Consider the following 22,918-nt stretch of genomic DNA (forward strand, 5'->3'; position numbering starts at 1 on the left):
GTCTTATTAGTTTGGTAGTTTTTGAAAAACTGAATATGCAGCTTATGGACATGGTAATCACGTCTCTTTATTGGGATCTAGATAATGGAAATCTACGTGAAAGTTCAGAAAGACTTTCATTAACTGGTTTAAATAGTTCTAGACCATGGAATACTCTTTAATTAGATTGAGGAGATCACTATACGGATTTAAACAATTTGAATGATGGGGTATAACCGTCTGAGTGAATATTTGACAAGTTAGGATTATGTGAACAACAAACTAAGCCCATTTGTGCAGTTTATGTCGACATAAACCTTATCGGAACTCCCACATAGCTTGAGGAAATTGTCATTCGCTTGAAATCGAAATATGAGATGAAGGATCTTAGGAAAACTCGATATTGTTTCGACCTGGAGATTGAGCATTGTTTGGATGGAATCCTAGTACATCAATTGACCTACACCCAAAAAGTATTGCGACGTTTTAATAAGGACAAAGCGAAGCCCTTGAGTTCTCCTATAGTCGTTCGGAGTCTAGATGCTAAACGAGATCCCTTCTGTCCCAAGGAAGATGAGGAAGAGATTTTGGAGCCTAAAGTTCCATACCTAAGTGCAATTGGTGCTTTATTGTACTTGGCTCAATACACTAAACCTAACATCTCCTTCGATGTTAATCTTTTGGCTAGATATAGCAATGCGCCTACACGCAAACACTGGAATGGTGTTAAAGATATTTCCTGCTACCTCAAGGGTACAATGGATTTGGGGTTGTTCTACAACCATGAATCATTAAGATGAGCTGCCGCCCCCTGGATCCTCGGGTTGATTCTCGCCTCATTGGTTATGCAGATGCTGGTTATCTGTCTAACCCACATATTGTTGGTGACACTGCAATATCTTGGAGGTCTACCAGGCAAATGCTAGTTGCGACTTCTTCGAACCATGCTGAGATTTTCGCCTTGCATGAAGCATCGCGTGAGTGCTTTTGGCTAAGAGCAGTCATGGAACATAATTGAAGCACTAATGGTCTTACTACTGTCGTTGACCTTCCTACAACGATCTTTGAAGACAATGCAGTATGTATCGAGCAGTTAAATAAGGGATACATCAAGGGAGACAACATCAAGCATATAACACCGATGTTCTTTTATTCTCACCAGCAACAACAACAACATCAGAACATTAAAGTCAAGCAAATCCGTTCCCATGACAACCTGGCAGATCTCTTTACTAAGTCATTACCCAAGTCTACTTTTTAGAATCTCGTCCAAGGAATCGGTATGTGTAAATTATTTGAGTTGAATTGCTTGTAGTTCTCTTATTTGGAAGTTATGTCTAACTCAAGGGGAGTATCCTGAAGCATACTTACTTGATCTTAATGTACTCTTTTCCTATGATTAGGAGCATTTTTCCCACTGAGTTTTTGTTACGTAACGAGGTTTTGATGAGGCACCCATCCTGGGATGATCATACTCCGTTGGGTTCACTAATTTCGTCCCGTATGACGTTTGTCTTAGACATTATGCATACTTCTCACTTTTCTCCATAGTCTATGGGTTTTTACCTACCTTAGGTTTTACCATAGCGAGGTTTTGTAAGTTTTACTACCAATGCATACTTTCTTTAATTTGAGACTCGCATTCGCCCGTTGTGCCGACGACTTCATCAACTGTTCTACCTCAACTGCTGAAGACCTGATGCGGATGTTTTGTTTGAATATTTACACACTCAAGGGGAGTGTTGCAGTCCTCTTAGATTGGAATGTGATTGTGTAAATCCTGGTGTATCTAGAGATATCTTGGAATATTCCCTAAGTTAGATATTATCTTATTAGAGCTGTAATCCTATTAGGGTAAGGATTTAACCTATCCTACTATTATAAATAAAAGCACAATGGAGTAATACAACACACATATCATAAATACATATCTCTCTCATCTCTCTCTTGCCACCAGACCTCTCCCTTTCTAGTCCTAAATCCAGTTCAGTAAATTAGGCCTACAATGATTTACACCCAATATTTATCTCAAACCAATAAATTTTCTTTTTTTTTTTTTTTTTAGTACCCAATTATGCCCTCATGTGGAATGACTTAAATACCAATACGTTAAATCAATCAAAAATTTATAAAACATTTTAAAAATAAATTAGGCCTACAATGATTTACACCCAATATTTATCCCAAACCAATAAATTTTCTTTTCTTTTTTTTTTTTTTAGTACCCAATTATGCCCTCATGTGGAATGACTTAAATACCAATACGTTAAATCAATAAAAAATTTATAAAACATTTTAAAAATAAATATTTTAATAAAAGATTCGAGGAAAAGTGAAAATCATGGTACTTGGGTCAGAAAAAGAAAAATATTTTAAAAATAAAATTAACTTAACATATTCGTTGTGGGTCACCCCTTCCATTGTTTTGTATAAACCCGATGATACTTTGGGTCAAAAAATAATTTCCGCATACATCTTTTATTTTTATTTTTATTGCATTGTCGTTTATTTTCATCTCTATATTCTCCTTTGATAAAGGGTATGCATGGGAGAAAAGTCGCGTATGGAAATCACCTTCCAAAGTTTAATGAGACACATCCATAGACTTTCCTACGTAAAACACTCACATCACCCTTTTGGTTCTTGCACACCAAACCAAGGTGGTCATAGAAGTACAAATGACTAGATGAAATCAAACTTCAGCTTATATGAAAAGCCACCACAACAAAGACCATCTTATAGCAATGTTAAAATCTCTTTAAAACCAAATCCAGAATACATCTTTTTCTTTTTGGACAGTAATACCGGTAAATCCACAAGTCATCAAATAGTTCTGAGAACATCCACGACTCCCCCTCTTACTACAAACGAGGGGGAGGGGGAAGGAAGGAAACATCAATGCGAACAACCACCTCCGAGCGTGAAAATGAAAAAAGATCCGACAAGCTAACCAAAAGCACCACAAGGCATAAGTTTCTGTTCCATTGTGTTGGAACAACCTAGTCTGCTATGCAATGAGTAGAAATATGTGGAGCCTGTAAATATACCATGTCTACCTTACGCATTCTGGACGCTTTTGCTTGCTTTGAACAACAGCCTCAATCTTTTCCATGACAGCGGGAGTTAATAAAGGGATTACATCTACAGCTTTCATGTTCTCTTGAATCTACACACAGATGAAAACAGCTTTTTCGTAACTGTAGAAACATGACATAACAATTTCTATTTTAGTGGAAATTAGAGGACATTAAACCTCTCTTTGCTTTTCCAGATCATCACCATTTAAAACAAACCAGAGTTCTCCTTTCACAATGGAATAACTACACGTCTATTCAACAATCATGTCACTGTACAGTTGTTAAAGGCTCTTCCCTCTCCGTATACTCTTTCTCCCAAAGGAATTGGCCATTGGTTGAATTGGCCATATTGTTTCCATGTAAAACCATCTCCATTGGAATGGAGACTAGCAAACAATTTGACATCAAAGTGAGGCATGTAAAAGCTAACATATCACTAAAAAGTCATTTTTGTTCCTTAAGGTCACGTTTGGTGCCTGCCTAGGATGAGATTGGATTGGATAACTCACTACATTCAAGGTATGTTGAAGTAAGAAATGAAGGCCAACTTCCAAGTTTTGTCCAACTTGAAAGGAATTAGATGGATTAGCAATAAGGTGTTGATATCCTACCATTTTGTGGGGATGGGAAGGCGTTTCCTTCATGATGAATCCATCTTCTACCTTTAACATGGACAATTTTGAATGTTAGCCTCCATTTCTTCCTTCAGCATACCTTGGATCTAGTGAGTTATGCAATCAATACAATCCTAGGCACCAAATGTGGCCCAAGTTTAAACTGGAAGGAATGCAATCTAGGATAAACTAACAGTCACCATGCTGACTGAAAGCTTTACAGCCTCCATTCTCCTTATCTGGGTTGTTAGACATTTTACGGGTTATTTTCTTCTCCCCTCCCCTGGGTTTAAAATCTGGGAAACCGACATTGAAGACCAAACTCTAAGTAAACAACCACTATTTTAAGAAATTAGAACAAGTTTGGAGTTTTTCAGTAAGCATAGGATGGGCTACACTACAAAATTACAAATTAATGACATGAAACTGGAAGATTGTAACAATATTACCCTTCATATGGTAATGACCAAGATTATGGTTTACCATAACATAATAATATGGGGAATGCTAGCAATCTTCTCACTTACCTTCTCATTTCAACCTTCTCATTTCTACTTATGACGTATTCCTCTAGCACGCAAAACTAAAAAATTAAAATTTTAACAACTAAGGAAGAAAAATAGCAGGAGTTTAATATAATTAGAATTTTAGTTTTGAGTACTAGTGGAGTACCAAGTGGCATGAGGAGACGTGTAAAGCTTAAAATGAGAAGGTAAGTGAGAAGGTTGCTAGCATTTCTCTTATGCTGTTCCCTTGGTTGGCAGCTACTCAGATAACAGGATATGACACGAAAAGAAACTATAAAAGAGCAATACTGCCCATCCTGTCTCAAATGGTGATACTTGAACACCGAACTGAAAAGTAAAGCTCAGACCCGCCGGAAATATAACATAGACAGGGATGAATTCTTTTCCCCAAATTTGAATTAACTTCACAGTAGTATTGCAGTAGATCAAGCAATGCATAGAAGCCAAGAATGACCACCTTACAATTATGTCACAAAGATGAATATCTTAAAACTAACCTGGGACTCCTTTGTAGCACCAGTAATAACTGACGAGACATTCGGATTAGCAGCACACCATGCAATTGCTAGTTGAGCTAATGGTACACCTAATTCATCTGCAATTGGCTTAAGACCATTAACTTTTTGCAGCACGTCATCAACCAGTTTTCGACTAGCAAGATTCTGCAAGGCATAAATCAAAACGTTAGCATCCTACCTATAAGGGAGGAAAAATTTTAAAGCAGTATGGAGCCTTGACACCAGAAATATGATAACGGCTGCAATGTCTATTAAGGGGAAACACCAATGATTCTAATCCAGAAACCAACCAACGCATGTCATTACATTGCATCCCAACAAAAGAAAATTATATGGCGGGTGCTGCTTAGAATATGTTGGCACGTCGATAAGAGGCGAACCAATGAGTTTAAATTTTTAATACACATGAAGGTAATAGTTGGTTTGAAGAGACACAATATAGAGACTATGGCAGTTTAGGGTCATCAATCTAGACAAATTACTAATTGCATGTACATAAAAGCATAGGGTTAACTTTGTCATTAAATCCAAGCCTTACTTTGTAATTGTCCAACGCAAATCGGCTATCAGGAGGTATATTTCCCTTGGTATATTTTCCAGTAAGAACACCAGAAGCAAGTGGACTAAAAGTGGTAAGACCCAGGCCATAGTTGGTATACAGTGGGAGGAACTCAGTCTCGACCTGCACCCACAGACGAGTTGAAGGAAATCACGGATGAGATGGGGAGAGTAATCCTTTCTTCACAAGCTATAACAGCAGTATTCTTGTTCCCCTCGTCAGGGACATATATCAGGATACACAAGGCAATGCAGTTGATGTAGTATAACCACACAAACAGGATAACTATATACAATATGAGACCGAATTATAGTCATGCACATGGACTTCAATTTAGTAACCTTTTTCAGTTAGAAACAAAACATCTATTAAATTACAACAGAGGACAAGGTGTCGACCAATTTACATGTTTTCCATCCTACAAAACAATGAGTAAAAGGCATAACAGCCATTACAAAAATTGCAAACAGAAAACAGAAAGACAAATAAAAAAACATCAAAACCCTCAGATACAGAAGCTCTCATATCGGAATATTCCAGAGGATAGCCCTTAAACTTTGAAGACACTAATGTCCCTATCAAAGTCCAAAATTGGACCCTTTCCCGTAAAGACTGTAATACAGTAATCCATAGACTACGAATGTAGATGTGGATGAGATAAGTTCAGGCAATTTATGGTAATCATTCAGCTAGCATACTGATAGAAATTAGATTCTTTTTACTGAAAATATGACTTTAGCTCTTAAAACTTAATTTTCTCCACATAAAGCCCGACATAAGTTTTTTACTTAAATAAAACTCATGACTAAATTCCACATCAACAAATTCATTAATTATATTTAACTTTACACAATTAAAATTTTCTAATACCTAAAATATCCTATTTGAATGTTTGATGTATACAATTAATTCCATACGAATAGTAAGGGAGAATTAATGGTTTTACCAAAAAACAAATAAAAAATTCATGGCCTAATATTATAATAAAAATAAAACATGCCTAATATATGTGATAATTCATGCTTAGTTAAGTCAATAAAATTGTATTTAAATTAATTCACACACACATGTATAACAAAAAAAAATGCATGATATACGTAAACATTCATGCAAAATAATTTACATACAAAAAAATATTATTTGATTCAATGCACCTACTATTTAAATTTTAAAATATTAGACTGCATAGAAAAAAGCAAAATAGTTTCCCCAATATATGTGAAATACATGCAAAATAATTTACCTACATAATAAAGCAAACCCACAATATATGCAAAATCATGTACCTACATAAAAAAAATGATATTTTTTTCAATACTAGTTTACCTATATTCGTACATATAATAATAAAATGTGCCAAATATACGTAATAATGCATGGAAAATAAATAACCTAGTATTATTTGATTCAATATTAATTTACCTATGTTTTTGCTCATCATAAATTTACATAGGAGTATAATATGTTTGATCATATATGTAGTACCGTTTTCGACAAAAAAAATATATGTAATACTGTGCATATATATTTCAACGTATGGTAGTACTCTATATATAGGTAAACAATATATATATATACACACACACACACATATGTATTGAGATTATGGTAGTACTATATACATTAACAGAAAAAAAATATTAACTCCAACGAATGAAATCTGGCAAAAAACGAGGTTACAAATACTGCAAGCTGAAGTTCTGTGTACACAAATTAATAAAAGAAACATATTAAATAGCCAAATACGCGACTCTTAACCGAATATTACATGACGAAGCTCATGCTCATTAATCATTATCAATTTGGTCGACTGCCCATTATTTTCATCAGGATATAGCAGGCGACTTCCATCATTTGTAAACATCTAGTCAACCAATCTAAACCGGCCCTACCAAGTCATCCATTAACAATTGTATCATAACGTTTTATAGCAGTGGCAAAAATTAATAAACACTAATCTTCTTTAACTGACGTATTTAACAACAAAACCGCATTAATTCAACCAATATTGTGAATTTCCATCACCATTACTAAAAACCCAAGTTGAAACTTCCACAAAGAAGACATCAAACAATCCCCATGTGGGCACAACAAAAACAAAGAAAACACAGACCTTGTGCCTGGAGAGCAAATTGTACTCAGGCTGCTCAACAATGGGCCCCACCAAGTCCAACCTCTCGGCGATCCCCCACGCATCCGTGATCTGCTGCGCCGACCACTCACTCGTCCCCCAATAAAACGCCCACCCTTTATCGATCACGTAGTTCATCGCCCTCACCGTCTCCTCGATCGGCGTCATCGCGTCCGGGCGGTGGCAGTAGATGAGATCCACGTACTCCATGTCCAGGCGCTTCAGCGACGCCTTGGTGCCCTCGACGATGTGCTTCCGCGACAGGCCCTTGTCGTTGGGGCCTGGCCCGCCCCAGAAGATCTTGGTGGAAATGACGACGTCGGAGCGCTTCCAGCCGAGCTCGCGGATGGCCTGGCCCATGATTTCCTCAGCGCGGCCGGAGGCGTAGACCTCGGCGTTGTCGAAGAAGTTGACGCCGTGGTCGCGGCAGGTCTGGAGGATGGACTTGGCCTCCTTGACGTCGAGCTGGTTGCCGAAGCTGACCCATGCGCCATAGGAGAGCTGGCTCACTTTGAGGCCCGAGCGGCCCAGGTTCTTGTACTGCATATTGTTCGACGCCATTGGAGAGACTGAGAGAGACTGAGGAGTCAAAAAGGTTTGAGCTGATGGGAATTTATCGGGAAGGAAGGAAGGGGTTGAAGCACATGTGGATTTATTTGGTTTTTCCCTTTCGAAATATATATATATAGCGTGGGAATGTAGGCATTGTATGTAACGTTCTTGCGGACCTTAGCTAGTATTTGAGTGTCTTTTTCGAGAGTGGGTGATGCATTGAAGCGGATTTTTCGATAGGAGTTGACTGTTCGACGGGGACGGATGGATCGACGGGCCAATGGCGCCGTGGCCGCTCGAATATGGAATAAGGGGTGGCCGGCGGGAGTTGGTATTGGGTTCAATCAATGATGACGATGAAGGAGGAGGATAATATTATTCTTTTCTTTGTTAATTTTATTTTATCTTTTTATTTTTAATTTTTTAATTGATTTTAATTATTTTTTAAATTTCAAACCACTTTTTAAGAAAAAGAATTTAATTTTTTGTATTTTTCACATGGCATCATATTATTGTAGTTGTAACAACCAGTTCCAATTTTTATTTACGGATTTTGGAACAAAAGGGTAGTTTGGTAATTTCAGTGGGATTGATAGATATTTTAAATTGTTGCTTTTGGATCTTGTTTGGTGTGCCCAAGTGGGGCCTACCCTTGGTTTTGTTCCCCCGACTTAAACACTTCATCTCTCTTTCTCCTTTTCTCCCTCACTTTCTCTCTTTCTCTCAACTCCCTCGAGCTCTTTCTCTTAGCTTTCACCCCTCTCGGTGCACTGTTGCACCATCACCACCGCCCACCTTATCGGCGAGCCACACCACCATCACATCAGTTCATCGTGCCTCTCACCACGAAACATTAACTGGAACTAACCCTCGAACGTCTCTCAAATGCTCTCTCTTCTCACGACGAGGTCCAACGGCCTTCGAGCCAATTTCCAGCCAACTCTGGCCACTAATGGGGAAACCAAAGGTATAATCCTAATCTACACTTGGTTGTCTTCAATTTGGTGAGTAGATCATATGTTAGGGTCGAGAATTCATGCTGACCGGAGCTTGGGAAGCTTGGACTTTCGTCTTTGTGAGAACCAGTCTGAAAATGGGTCACACCCAATCTACAAAACCTGAGCCAGCCCAACTCGTTGGGCCATGGAATCCGGCCCAATTGGCCAACCTTACCCAACAAACCTAGAACCCAAAACCAGGCTCTCGGGCAACGCATCCTAGGCCCACCTTTATGTTTTATTGAAGGTTTTATGGCATGCTAGGGTTTTCAGAAAACCTATAACTTATTATGTTATATGAGTTTTCATGAACTTTGGGGGTTAGTACGTTGATGAATAACTGTTTTACTATTAAATATCAACTTGGTTCACTCATGTTTTGTTTTGCACCCCCCAGGACTTTGCGTACAATCCCAGCATCAAGGCACTCCTGCATCGACATCTTTGAGTCCTCTCGGTGTAGAACCCATCCTTCGTTCATTCAATTTTATATTATTCATTTTTAGTGCCTCGGATTAGTTGTATACTCTGAATACGATCCACAATTGCATATTCATTATAATTAAATTTACAAGTTTTATTTATGTCGGTTAATTATTTTTAGTTCTCATGCATACTAACATGGCTTCATCACCTTCGGGTGTCGGCCAACACGTGTCTACCCTGATGTTTGGAAAATATCAAGGTCAGGCGTGTCAGTAGTAGTAGGTCCTACATGTGTGCCATGTGGGCATACTAACAAAAGTTTTAACAAAATTCTAACAAAAATTACATTAATTTACAGCGTCAAATTTCAAAAACGATATAATTTTCAAGTTCTGAGACCAAATGAAGAGTTTGGTCTATTTCAAAGACCATTGTGATAAAAACCTATTTCAAATTATGCCTAGTTTTACAGCTTTATTTCCTTTCTTAGTCAAACTGATAAATATGATATTTCTGTAGTGCTAAAGTTGATTTTTTTTTTTTTAATCAAATGGTGCTAATAAAAATTGAGGTTGAATTTATTTAGAAATAATTTTTACGCTTTCAAATTTAGTAGGTTATTCATTTCAATCTAGCAAGCAAGCGTTAAGAGTATAAATATTCACCCTTGATCATGGTTTGTTATTTTGTTGCCCCATTATATCCATAAAAATAAAAATAATAAATTGAAAAAGAAAAATAAAAACCTATTGTAAACTTTTTTAGTTTAAGTGTGATTGTGTAAATCTTAAATTAGATTTGATTCTAGTTATTCTTTCCTATATGGACTTGTATTCCTTGGGGATGAAGGATTTCTTCTCCCTCTTATTACTATAAATAAAGGCACTACGTAAGAAGGAATAACACACACATTCCCCTACAATTCTACAAACACATCTCTCTCTTTTCTCTCATTGCCCCGGCCCCCTTCCCTTTGTCAAATAAAATAGGCAACACACTCCTATCGCTGCGCTTAGGAATTTGACGTGAAAGCTTTCTACATCAACCAGTTCATCCATATCATCACGTAATCAGCTTCTTCCAAAACAACAGTTTTTATCTTGATATTTTTGTAGCCTCGATAGCATGAACATTCACTATAATGCATAACCAAACTTTACATTTTTCGAATTTTAGATTATACATAAATTGTATATGCATTATATTTATAATTGTTGAATTATGTGAATTTGATATTGCTATGAATTGCATCAATAACTGCTCATGCATTAAATTATATAAATATGCATTGAATTAATCTGGAATTAAAACAAACAAAAATTCGTTTAGGGTTTCATCGAAACCCATCCATGTTGATGGGCCCCCAAGCCAAGAACTCGTCCTGGAGCTACAGCTCTAGGCCCAAAAACCAGAACCGACTCCCAGAAGGCATCGCCCACCCTAAAACCATCGTGACGCATGGTCTGCAGCCATGCCCAACCACCTTGGCTACCTCCCCGACGACCTGAAGATCGTCCACCGATGTCACTTGGCTGAGATTCCTTTGAATCCTATTGGATTTCTCGAAAACCCAATTTCAATTTATAGAGTTTTTTTGTTGAATCATTGAGATTTCATAATCTCCGTTCATAATCATGATCGAAAACATCCAAAAAGGGTACCTCCAAGTCTCCCCGTCCAAGATTTGGCCACACGTAGTGGCGGCGACGGTCTTCTTCCCTGGCAACACCCTCTAGCTTTGTTAGGATTTCTTGGTCCAAACTCGACCCTATTTTTGGGCTTGGTATTGACTTGAGTTGAAGAAATTTTTTTTTCTTTGGGCTCATTATTGCAAGCCCAACCCGACCCCATACTCGACTTAACCTGAAGGAAAAAAAAGAACTACCTTGGCTTGGTCCAACTCGTGACACCAGCCCATATGGCTTTGATGTCCCTGTGTCCACACCGTACCAAATCCCAGCCTGCAGCTGGAGAATAAATGCACTGCACCGCATCCCATCTAATCCACGCCCATCTTGGGCCTTTGGTACATTGGGCCTGAAGTTCCATTGGCTTGATCAGACCATTCCAGCCCATTGCTTGAGCCTGGGCCGCGCAGTCCAAATTTGCTCAACCCACCCATGGGCTTTGGCCTTATTTTGGGCCCTGAGTTTAATTGTTTATTATTTTTAGACAATTTGGGTTCTATATTTTTTTCACCCACACAAGTTTGGCCCAATGTTCAAATAATTAATTCAATTATAATTATAGACCTAAAGTTCTATTTGTATATTTTCTTGTTGCATATTTCTGTATATATTTGCATTTGTCTGTAGGAACATATGAACCTAAAGTTTCTATAAACATGCCTTGTTTGAAAACCTGAAGTTTCCTTAAAAACATCACCTATGAAAACTCGAAGCTTTTTCATGCAAATTTCACTGCAAAGAATTTGCATCCTGCCATTGAAGATGAGATAGACAACCCAGTTGGCAAAGCTGAGAAAGCCACTGCCATGATCTTCATTCGAAGACATATTCATGATGCACTGTAAACTGAGTACCTCGTTGAGGACGATCCACGAGCACTATAGATCGCTTTGGCTAATCGCTTTGATCACCAAAATGAAATCTTCTTGCCTGAAACAAGACATGACTGCCAACATTTGCACTTCCAAGAATTTAAGTCTGTGAATGAATACAATTATGAAGTTTGTCGAATCCAATCACTTCTCAAGTTTTGTAACGAAACTTTGACCGAAGAGGATCTCTTGGAGAAAACCTATTCGACCTTTTCCGCTACTAATATTGTCCTGTAGCAACAATATAGAGCTCAGAAGTTCACTAAGTTTTCGGATTTGATTTCTGTTTTACTTCTCGCTGAAAAGCATAATCAACTATTGATGAAGAATCATCAAGCTTGACCTACTAGGGTGACTGCTATGCCTGAAGCACACTATAGCACAAACCAACGCCCAAAACGCCAAAAGAGGCGTGGTAGGGGCAGCCAAAAGCCACCCCGTCAAGGTCAACAAAGCCAAGGCCTATCTAAATAAGGAAACAACGCCCAGAAGCACCCTAACCTCGCTCCCAAGGCCCCAAACTTTAAGAATAAGGGCAAAGCACTTGAAACCATGGATGCGGATATGTGTTATCATTGTGGTTCAATGGACCATTGGTCCCGTGTTTGCTGAGCTCCCCAAAAGGTTGTAGCTAAATATCATTCTCGTCGTAAAAAGTTTGAATCAAACTTTGTTTAAGTGGACGAATCGGAGAGTACAAAAATGGAGGTTTCTAACTTTTAAGAATACCACACCTATGGAAGATTAGAATCTTAGACATAAACTATTTTTTTTTTAGTTGAAATAAGACAATAAGGCCGAATTCCATATAGTAGCTGAATCCCCCTTGTTTTTTGGTGAATTTTGAACAATTTTCCTTTATGTTTGGATTATTTGTTGGTGATTTGTTTTGGATATTAAGTTTTTAATTAATTTTCGTCCTTGAATACTTAAAATTATTTTGAATGGATATTTGTTTATAAGAACTTTTTAACATGTGACTTATTCAAATTAATTTTTCATTCTAGGTATGACTAGTGGAAAAGTTGTCAGGCAAATAGTGCAACCACGTACACCGTTTTGCGTGAACACATTTATTTCACTAACTTCATACCTAAGAATGCACCTCTGACAACTTTCTCATGCCCATTCAACCTCATCGAATGATACAGTAAGGCACTTATAATGTTGTCCAATGGTACAATCTTGACCATTGATGAGGCATTTTATTCTCCACGTTCCGGAAAAACATTGTTGAGTTTTAAGGACATTAGAGATAATAATTACCACGCTGAAACCTAAGTAGAAAATGGAGTTGGATTTCTGTGCATAACTTTCTACGAATATGGCCAGAAGTGTATTCTAGAGAAGATGGCGCGTATCACAAGTGGTCTGTATACTATGACCATACGCCCCATAGAGAGCCACTATGTGGCCAACCCTATCTTTGGGACAGTGCACAAAATTACACTTTAGCATGATCGTTTGGGACATCCTGCACAAATAGCAATACGACGTATCCTTAAATCTTCACACGGGTTCGCTCAAATCCTCCTATTTTTCAACAAAGGATTCAGGGGGACAATTGTTGACCGATTTACTCCATGCGGACCATTTAGATATTTTATAGTTTTGGTTGACTCTTCGACATTTTGGTCACACGTATGATTGTTGTCCACTAGGAATGATGCATTCTCCAAACTGGTGGCTCAGGTTATCAAGCTCAGGTCACCATCCTAATTATCCAATCAAATCTATTCGATTAGATAATGCTAGAGAATTCACATCTAAAATTTTTTATGACTATTGCATGTCGATAAGGGTTGAAGTTGAACATCTAGTACCCCATGTTCACACCCAAAACGGCCTAGCAAAGGCATTCATTAAGCACTTAAAAATGATTGCTCAATCATTGGTCATACGTACCAAACTCCCGATCGCTGTTTGAGGCCATGCAATATTGCATGTAGCCATGCTGGTTCGCATGAGGCATGTTGCGACCTAACCATATAGCACATTTCAGTTGGTTACCGAATATGAACCTAACATATTGCATCTGCATGTTTTTTGTTGTACGGTCTATGTGCTGATTTCGCCATCCTCACGTACGAAAATAGGGCCTCAGCAAAGAATGGAAATCTATGTCGGATATGATTCTCCTTCTATTATTCGTTACTTAGAACCTTTGGCAGGCTATCTGCTTATCGCTCGTTTCGTAGATTGTCACTTCTATGAGACAGTATTCCCGTTATTTGGAAGAGATAAGAACGTCAACATTCCTGAAGAACGACACGAATTATCGTGGACGACTCTCACTTTGTCTCATTTAGATCTCTGCACCGCTTAGTCTGAAATTGAAGTGCAGTGCATATTAGATCTCCATAGCATAGCTCAGAGCATGCCAGATGCTTTCACCGATCTAGCGCAAGTGACAAGATCACTCTAGAGGCCTAGGACACCAACTTTGGTGATCCACGTACATTAGTGGCTAGCCAATCATCTGCCCTTACACAAAAGCATGGTAGACCTTTTGGTTCGAAGGATTCACACCTCCAGAAGAGGAAACGCACAGCATAGACACCTGAAAAGCCTACCATGAATTCGATTATAGTTTATTCATTTTATTCAACTTATGCGGGAATTCTATATTATGGAAGCGTACTTGAAGAAAAGAATCCACCTCCCGAGAATCATGAGATTTTGGTTTATTATGTTAGCTTAGATGATGTGTGGTGTAGAAATGAGATGATCATCGACAATGAATTAGCATATGCAATAGCTAATGAGATCATGTTAAGCGATGACACTGAACCATGTTCCATTGATGATTATCGACGTAGAACCAATTGGTCAAACTGGAAACAAGCAAGTCGAACTCGATTTGCTTACACAACGTAAGGTGTTTGGACCTGTAGCTCCTACTCCTCCACATGTGAAGCCCGTCAGCTACAAGTGGGTTTTCGTTTGAAAACGTAATGAAAAGAACGAAATTGTGCGTTATAAAGCTCGTCTTATTGTGCAAGGTTTCTCACAACGCCCGGGATTGACTATGATAAAACTTATTCACCCATTATGGATGTGATTACTTTTCGCTACCTTATCAGTTTGGTAGTTTCTGAAAAACTAAGTATACAGCTAATGGACGTAGTAACTGCGTATCTTTATAGGGATCTTGAAATGGAAATTTATATGAAAGTTCCCAAAGGACTTACATTGATTGGATCAAATATTTCCAAACCCCGGAACATGCTCTCAATTCGGCTGATGTGTTCACTTTACGGTTTGAAGCAATCTGGAAAAATGTGGTATAACTGTCTGAGTGAGTATTTGACTAGTCAATGGTATGTGAACAACGAACTATGCCATTGGGTGCTCATTAAGAAGTCATATTCTGGTTTTGTGATAGTTGCAGTATATGTCGATTACATGAACCTTATCAGAACTCTTAAAGAGCTCGCAAGAACTGACGCGCACCTTTAACGAGGATAAAACGAAGCCTTCGAGTACTTTTATAGGAAAGACTTGATACTGTCTCGGTCTCGAGATAAAGCACTGTTTGAATGAAATCTTAGTACATTAATCGAAGTACATCCAAAAGGTGTTGTGCTGCTTTAACGAGGATAAAACGAAGCCTTCGAGTACTCTTATGGTCGTTCAATTGCTAGATACAAAACGAGATCCTTTCATTCCGAAGGAGGATGATGAAGAGATTTTGGAGCCTGAAGTTCCTTATCTAAATGCGATAGACACTTTATTGTACTTAGCTCAATGCACTAGAATCAACATCTCCTTCGCTGCTAATCTTTTGACAAGATACAGTAATGCACCAACATGCAGACACTAGACTGGTGTTAAAGACATCTTCCATTACCTTAAGGGTATTACGAATTTGGCTTGTTCTATCTCTACGGATCCTCGAGTGAAGCCGCACCCCCCCCACTTCTCAAGTCGATTCTCGCTTTATTGGTTATGTCGAATCATGATACTTATCTGATCCGTACAAGGGTTACATCAAATGAGACAACATCGAGCACATTGCGCCAAAGTTCTTCTTTTCACATCAACAACAAGAGCATCAAAAGATTGAAGTCACGCAAATCCATTCACAAGACAATCAGGCCGACCTCTTCACCAAATCACTACCGAATGCGATGTTTCAGAAACTTGTTCATGGAATTGGTAATGTAAACTTTCTGAGTTGTAACATTGCTAGTTCTCTTTGGAAGTATGTCAAACTCAGGTAGAGTATCCTGAAGTATACTTGCTTGATCTTAATGTACTATTTTTCCCTATGATTAGGAGCATTTTTTCCACTAGGTTTTTACTACCTAACTAGGTTTTAACGAGGCACCCACCTTGGGTTGATCATATCTCTGATGACATCCCATAAACGTTTCATTTGATTTTGCATTACTCATGCATTTTCCTTAGACTGTGGGTTTTGTCCCTGCTCTGATTTTTGTCATAGCCTTAGGGTTTTTTAGTGAGACTTTCTTCTTTATGCAAGTTCCTACCTTATTAAGAATAGCGTTGTTCCCAGAATCAGTTTCAATGAGTCGACTTCTTTAACTTCTACATGATGCTGAATCTACCTCTAGTATTTACACACTCAATGGAGAGTGTTGTAAATTTTCCTAGTTCAAGTGTGATTGTGTAAATCCTAGATTAGATTTGATTCTAGTTATTATTTCCTATATGGTTTTGTATTCCTTGCGGATGAATGATTTCTTCTCCCTCTTATTATTATAAATAAAGGCACTATGTAAGGAGAAATAACACACACATTCCCCTACAATTCTACAAACACATCTCTCTCTCTTTTCTCTCCTTGCTGCCGGCCCTCTTCTGTTTGTCAAATAAAATAAGCCACAACAAAACCTTTATTTTCTTCTAGTTTTCTTTTTGTGTACAATTGGGCAAGAGGACAACAAACAATGGTTGAAAATGAGCCTACCGAATTTGTTTGGCAAAAGGAAAAAGGTCTTTCTTGTTGGACTTTAGCCTATCCCATTGTACCCAAAAAACCTAAGGTCATCTCCAATGGAGATGACTAAAGGTCTAAAAGCAAAAAAAAATGGTCTGGTTTGTTCAAAAATTCATCTATAACCAGTGGCTAGATTATAATTCTTTGAAGCCTACTAAGCTATTATTTGGGAAAATGTAGCCCCCCCTTCTCTGCCATTTGTTCGGGCTGAGCTCCTCAATTGCAATAATTGATCCAAATTCACTGGTTAGATTTGAAAACATCCAAATGTAACTTAATCAAGGTTCTAAAAGACGCTAGGCGCTAGTCTGACGGCGAGTTGCGGCCTATCACCTAGGTGGCTAGGTGAGGTCTAGGCAGACGCCTAGGCGGATTAAATTAAATCTACTATATTTCATGTAAATAAGTGTCTGTTTATATTTAAAATACATATAATTTCATCATAAACTACAAAATAGAATGATATTTATATTATGAGCTATTGGAACATAATGAAAACATGGGAAACAAGCATATAATGTGTGTTCATTTAAGTATTCAACAAGTCTCTTACAATTTATTGGAAAAAATAAAAATGCAAATGAGAGTTATCTATTTTCGGTCTAAGTGAGTCACAACCTAGGCGGGTGCCTATACGGGTTTGGACGGGTTAGGCGGGTACCTAAGCGGTCTAGGCGGGCGCCTCAATAGGTTTAGGCACCCTTCCTTAATTTTCAAATGCCTAGGTATTAATCGGGGTGGTGGCTAGCCACCTAGCACCTAGGTAAGGCCATAAACTTAAAACTAATAAATTATTGAGGGCTATGTTTAGCCCTTTCGGTTGGAAATGATATATAAGTATGACCTGACATTGTTTATTTAAAAATAATTTTTTGCAGAGCTATAATTTTAAACAAGGTTATATTTAGTCTTTTTGGATGGAGATGGTCTAAGGAAAAAAAAAATGTGGCATGGGGCTTGTACCTCGATTAGCTCAAGTGCCTTCTTCTTTGCATTTTGAGGTCTAGTCTTGTGTTTGATTTCCGCAGCCGATTTTTAATTGTCTTCAATACCAACCCCCTCCCTCCTCCAGCAGCAGTATCACTTGCACAAAGGAAGAAAGTTTGAGTTTGGGCTTCAAACGACAAACTATTTAATTGAGGGAGCAAACAACTGCATCGTCCCAAAAACCAAGTCCAAGCCTAACCCAACTAAACCCCCATTTGAGTACACAGGGGAACAGCTTGCAGTTCCAAATCTAATTAAAATTTAATTGAACAATTACCCTGCTAAGACTAACATCATCTCCAAGAGAGAACTTTTTGTAGCTATTGTTTACAACAATGGATTCACTAGGTGATGCTTTGTCCAGGATGTGTGACATGTTTTACACCCCAAGATAAGATGGTGGTGTACATATGACCATTTTCCAGGAAGAGTTGCATGAATGTTTTGGTTTATATCGTGCTTCTGCAATATACATGAGGGTTCCGGAGAGTCGGAAACCATCTTTAAAGCATGGAGAGGACGTGCCAATCCTCGAAACAATCTGGCTCTTAAATTCTCGAACAAAATCAATTATCCGACAAGGTTGAAGAGGCTAAGATCGAAATTTCTGTAATCTAGGTTTTAATAACAAGAAAATGGATACACATATTTACATATTCAAATGTCAAGTTTTTCCTGTAGTTACTGACAAGGAATTTAGATACAAGAATTTAAGCCTAGTCAAGTGATGCGACTGTAATCGTAGAAGTTAGGTGGCACTCTGGCAGATGATAAAGCAGCTATTGCCAAGTTAATCTCGGGAAATAAAGAAGAAGAACAACAACAACAACAAAAAATAAAATTAAAAAGAAAACACCACTGAATTGTAAGTTTTGAAGATTGAGCTTACCGAAGAATTTAAGAGAAACAAAAAAAAAACGCTTGCACAGCCGGAGCACAAAAGAGACTACTAGGAAGAGGAGAGGAGAGAAAACATTACAAAGAGTGGCAAGGATAGAGAGAGCACCAGAGAGTGCAATGCAGCAGAGAGGGAGGGCGCAGAGGGGGAAACCAAGGGCTGGCAATTGGACAAGGACAATGAAAGTGAGTGCCAGTGTGAAATAGTAGGATTAATGGATTGAAAAACTATTTTCGTAGCAACAGAATGAAAGCACAAGTCAATTAAAATCCGTTTATTGTATTGAATTAAGAAATCACCTTTGCAGACCGTGAGCACAGTTCAGGTTGTCGCACAATGTATACTTGATCACCATGGCTATCTTCCTTATACGTATCTTGATTCCGATGCCAAGTCCATAGAGCATAAGTAGAATTCACAACCTGCATTTCAATATATAAAGGTCATGGAAGACGGCTATGAATGTGTAACTAGGAAACACTGAAGACATCACGAAAGATTGGGCTTAGATCTTTTCTACTTGCATGATTTGCACCTCAGAAGCAAGTTTCAAGCACAGGTACTATTTGCATTTGCTAATCATGGTTAAACTAATAATTAAAATCAAACATTGTGTGAGATAAGTTTGTTTAACTAGAGAAGTAAAAACAATGTTACTAAGTTGTACCTCAAGAATTCCATGCCCAAAGCTGCTTTCTCTAAAAGCACTCCACTCCGGCTGTTTGCTCCAACAAAAGTTGCCTTTAGCAGGCCCTGAAGAAAAGTTCAAATGGCATACCCCTCCAAACTCCGGTGTGTTGTCTCCAGCTGAAGGACACTTTCCAGGGTCATCAGCGAAATCAACATCAACTTCTTCAATATTTCCACCATCTCCAACTGTTATGTAAAGAGGCCCGCACAGATCCAACGTATAGTTATATACTCTATTCATCCGTTCGTAGGCATGCACCTGCACAGCAGACAGCATATTACACTTTCAACATCTGCAAAGAAATTAGTTTCAATGGTGAGATCACAAGGTGTTTTCCACTTTTATTTTTATGGCCTCTTCGAATTGTCTGCCATGGATTCTTGTATCTAGCTCCAATATAACGTCATGTATAGAAAAACCTCTGTAGTTATCAATCAGATGTAACTTCTGTTATATGTATTGCTATTACAGAAGCATATTGCGACATAACATGAAACTGGCAAATTTTGCCAAATAAATATGCATACAAATGTTTACGAGACTATAGACAGAATCATCTTAAACTTACATGACCAGAAAAAACAATATCAACACGGTATTGATAAAGAAGTGCTTCCATTTCTTGTCTCATGCATTCAAATTCCTGATAGTGAGAAGAATAGCTGTTATACCAAGGAGGGTGCCATGCTGCCACGAGCCAGGGAGTCACTGTACGGTCTACTCGATGTAGATCATCTTTAAGCCAAGCATATTGAGCACCTAGAATGAACATAGATAGGACATAACAAACAATTAAAAACCAACAGTTGCAAAAAAGTACACCGGTTGCGAAAGTGCTTACGCTTTCATAATTCAGCATTGCAGAGCCAAACCAGAATGTTTTAAATTTATCGTTTGTTATTATTAGTAGCGAATTTATAAGTAAGAAGCGTTATGGCATCAATTACCAGTAGCATTGTAGTCAATATATGCTCCCAACATGATAAAATGTACTCCTCCAGCATCAAAAGAATAGTAGAAGTTACTTTTAGAGCCGGATTCATCTGATGGCACTGCAAATCTTGTCAAATAGGATTCGAAAGTGATTCCAGAAACTTGGGGCTCAATCTCATGGTTGCCCTCAATAACCATCATAGGAACTCTCGAGGTTAAAGGTTCCATGAACCTAAGTTTCCACTTCAACCATGTTAATCAAAACCAACTAATTCAGGAAAATGCAGCATCACAAACTGGTCAGAATTAAGATATCAGCATTTATTACATATTTCTTCTACTTAGCTCCAACAGATTAGCTAACTAACATTATGGATTGACATTGACAAATTGTAATTTCTGTGACAAATGTTCAACATAAACTGAAACAAATGCTAACTCATACGGTGAGGTAGGATGTAAAGGCATTCAGATACTAATTCATAAAGTTTACCTTCCCCACCCATCCCAGCGGGGCTGATATGTTTCTCTGATAGGTGCATCTGGGAATGCACATGAAAAGCATGAAGCTCCTTTCCCACCAGTCGTACGGTACTGGTTTGCATAACATAAGTCCCCAACCATTAAAATCATTGAAGGATCATTCTGGATTAAATGATCAATGGTTGTACTGGTATTGCTAGTGAGGCCCAAATCTCCAACGACAGCTATTCGACGAGGATATGTGTTTTCGCCAGGCTCTGGTAAAGTTTCAAGGGCTTGCTCTTGACTCATAGCACGGATAGAACTATCCCCACACTTGTAATAATATTTCGTACCTGGTTTAAGACCTACAGCAAAGGGGAACTCTTGATCTTAGCAGAACAGATACACTCGATCTAGTTTCTTCGCTTATCATCTACTAGGTGTTCAATTATGTAACTAAACGACCATCCCGTGACATTGATATCAAAATTTACCATTTAACAGGTTAGCCTTTTATGTTTTAGTTTCTTTTAACTTACTACAAGTTTAGTAGTTTAATCAAATATATCAGAATTCTTTCGGGATGTAAATTGACAGAATGTTTAAATATGCCAACCCCCAAGGGATGAGAGCTTCCTCAAATTGAAACATGAAATATAGGACTTATAGGTTTCATTAATGGGATTACAAATCCATGTCTGTAGTTAGTGAATTATGTGGTACATCGAGCAACCGTCAACACCATTATCAATTGACAATAAATTTTGATTCACCCACCAATATCAGAATTTTTCTATGCTCAACAATATCAAATTCACTCAATTAAGGGCTCTTTTTCTCTTTCGGGTATATGCTCGAACTGAAGGAAGAGGCTGTTCGTAGTACTATTTGGCACAGAACAAACGATTATGGATATTGTACAAACAATTAAGCTACGTTTACTAAAATCAGAACTTGTCCTCCAAGCAAACGATTGGATCAAATTAAGAATAACACTAGCAATTCCGCCGAAACGGAGTGCCATTTTCTGATGCAAAACATTATGTACATTATAGTAACAAACAATCAACAAGTCATTACAACTAAAAGAATCAAAATTGATTTCCATACCATCAATCCTGACATGATGAATGATGGCAGAGGTGTAATTCAAGAGGCCAGCAAAAGGGTACAATTGACTATAAACAACTGAAACCCCTTTCTTCACACTCGTATACTTGCCACTTTCTTCCCCATACCTCACCTCACTCCCAACTGTTGAAGGATCAAGTGGTCTCACAGTTTTACCAATCTGGGCATCCCCTGACCAAACAAAAACCACCCCAGTTCATCAATTCTATTCAACTTTCATGCCAAAAAGTTGAAAAAAATCAACAAAACAACACAAAGATTGAGAATTTGAATTTTGTACCAGTAACCCAAGAAACCCACATTGCAGTGGGTGAAGAAATACTAAGGGCAATCTGTTCTGGGAAATTTGATGTCACGTTCTTCTTGAGCCTGGGATGGTCCATTGGCAAGTCATCACTGCCTCTGCGAAGCGATGGATCGAAGCGCCGAGTTGCAGGCACGAACGGGCCTTCTAGAGTGGTGGGAATGGGAGACTGAGTCAGTGCCACCGCCATTTCTGTTACACTCAAGAAAATGATCAGAGTGATCCATGGTATGCAGTTCGGCATGGCATTGAAGATGGAGGTTGAAAATTCTAGCTGGGGATGATGAGGAATGTGAGTAAGTTTGATCATATCGTGTTGGGTTCGTTTGTTGAGTGACTTGAGCTGCGAATCGATTCGCATATTCTCATGGGAATATGCTGTTTCTTACGTTGTTCATAAAAAGTTAAAAAAAAAATAAAAAAGGCAACATATCCCCATCCCTACCGCAACCTCCCACCCAATCTGTTGTCAACTGATTAATTAGTATGAACTTGACGATTGTCTTAACCACGGGTTGTTAAAGGAATTAAATAGTTTTATTAGTTTTATTTTAAGTGATTGTAACTGCCACTTTTTGACAAAATTAAAAAATCAAAAAAAAATC

The 22,918-nt window shown here is 38.2% G+C and overlaps 2 protein-coding genes across 6 annotated transcripts; both read right to left on the minus strand.

The window, feature by feature from the left end:
- Positions 1-2,732: 2,732 nt before the first annotated feature.
- LOC137738376 (putative voltage-gated potassium channel subunit beta) lies at positions 2,733-8,083 on the minus strand. Its single transcript, XM_068478013.2, has 4 exons — positions 7,388-8,083; positions 5,254-5,397; positions 4,695-4,859; positions 2,733-3,145 (listed from the first exon to the last, which is right to left on the minus strand). The coding sequence occupies exons 1-4, from the start codon at positions 7,964-7,966 to the stop codon at positions 3,032-3,034; spliced, it is 1,002 nt and encodes a 333-aa protein (XP_068334114.2). The 5' UTR covers positions 7,967-8,083; the 3' UTR covers positions 2,733-3,031.
- Positions 8,084-10,130: 2,047 nt separating this feature from the next.
- On the minus strand, positions 10,131-22,701 carry PAP23 (purple acid phosphatase 23). 5 transcript variants are annotated; one of them, XR_015954925.1, is made up of 9 exons: positions 22,290-22,701; positions 21,989-22,180; positions 20,907-21,243; positions 20,428-20,645; positions 20,049-20,239; positions 19,457-19,738; positions 19,089-19,211; positions 17,868-17,987; positions 10,131-10,417 (listed from the first exon to the last, which is right to left on the minus strand). XR_015954925.1 is itself a non-coding variant. In XM_068478011.2 (9 exons), the coding sequence occupies exons 1-9, from the start codon at positions 22,672-22,674 to the stop codon at positions 17,985-17,987; spliced, it is 1,782 nt and encodes a 593-aa protein (XP_068334112.2). In that variant the 5' UTR covers positions 22,675-22,701; the 3' UTR covers positions 17,401-17,984. The 5 variants fall into 5 exon arrangements, 3 of the variants coding, with proteins under 3 accessions (XP_068334112.2, XP_068334113.2, XP_068334111.2); XM_068478011.2 differs by lacking the exon at positions 10,131-10,417 and adding an exon at positions 18,898-18,948 and having other exon boundaries at positions 17,401-17,987; XR_015954924.1 differs by lacking the exon at positions 10,131-10,417 and adding an exon at positions 18,781-18,948 and having other exon boundaries at positions 17,815-17,987; positions 22,290-22,700.
- Positions 22,702-22,918: the final 217 nt, after the last annotated feature.

The sequence above is a fragment of the Pyrus communis genome, chromosome 13, assembly GCF_041283825.1.
Source record: "Pyrus communis isolate YQ-2024b chromosome 13, ASM4128382v1, whole genome shotgun sequence".
NCBI lineage: Eukaryota > Viridiplantae > Streptophyta > Magnoliopsida > Rosales > Rosaceae > Pyrus > Pyrus communis.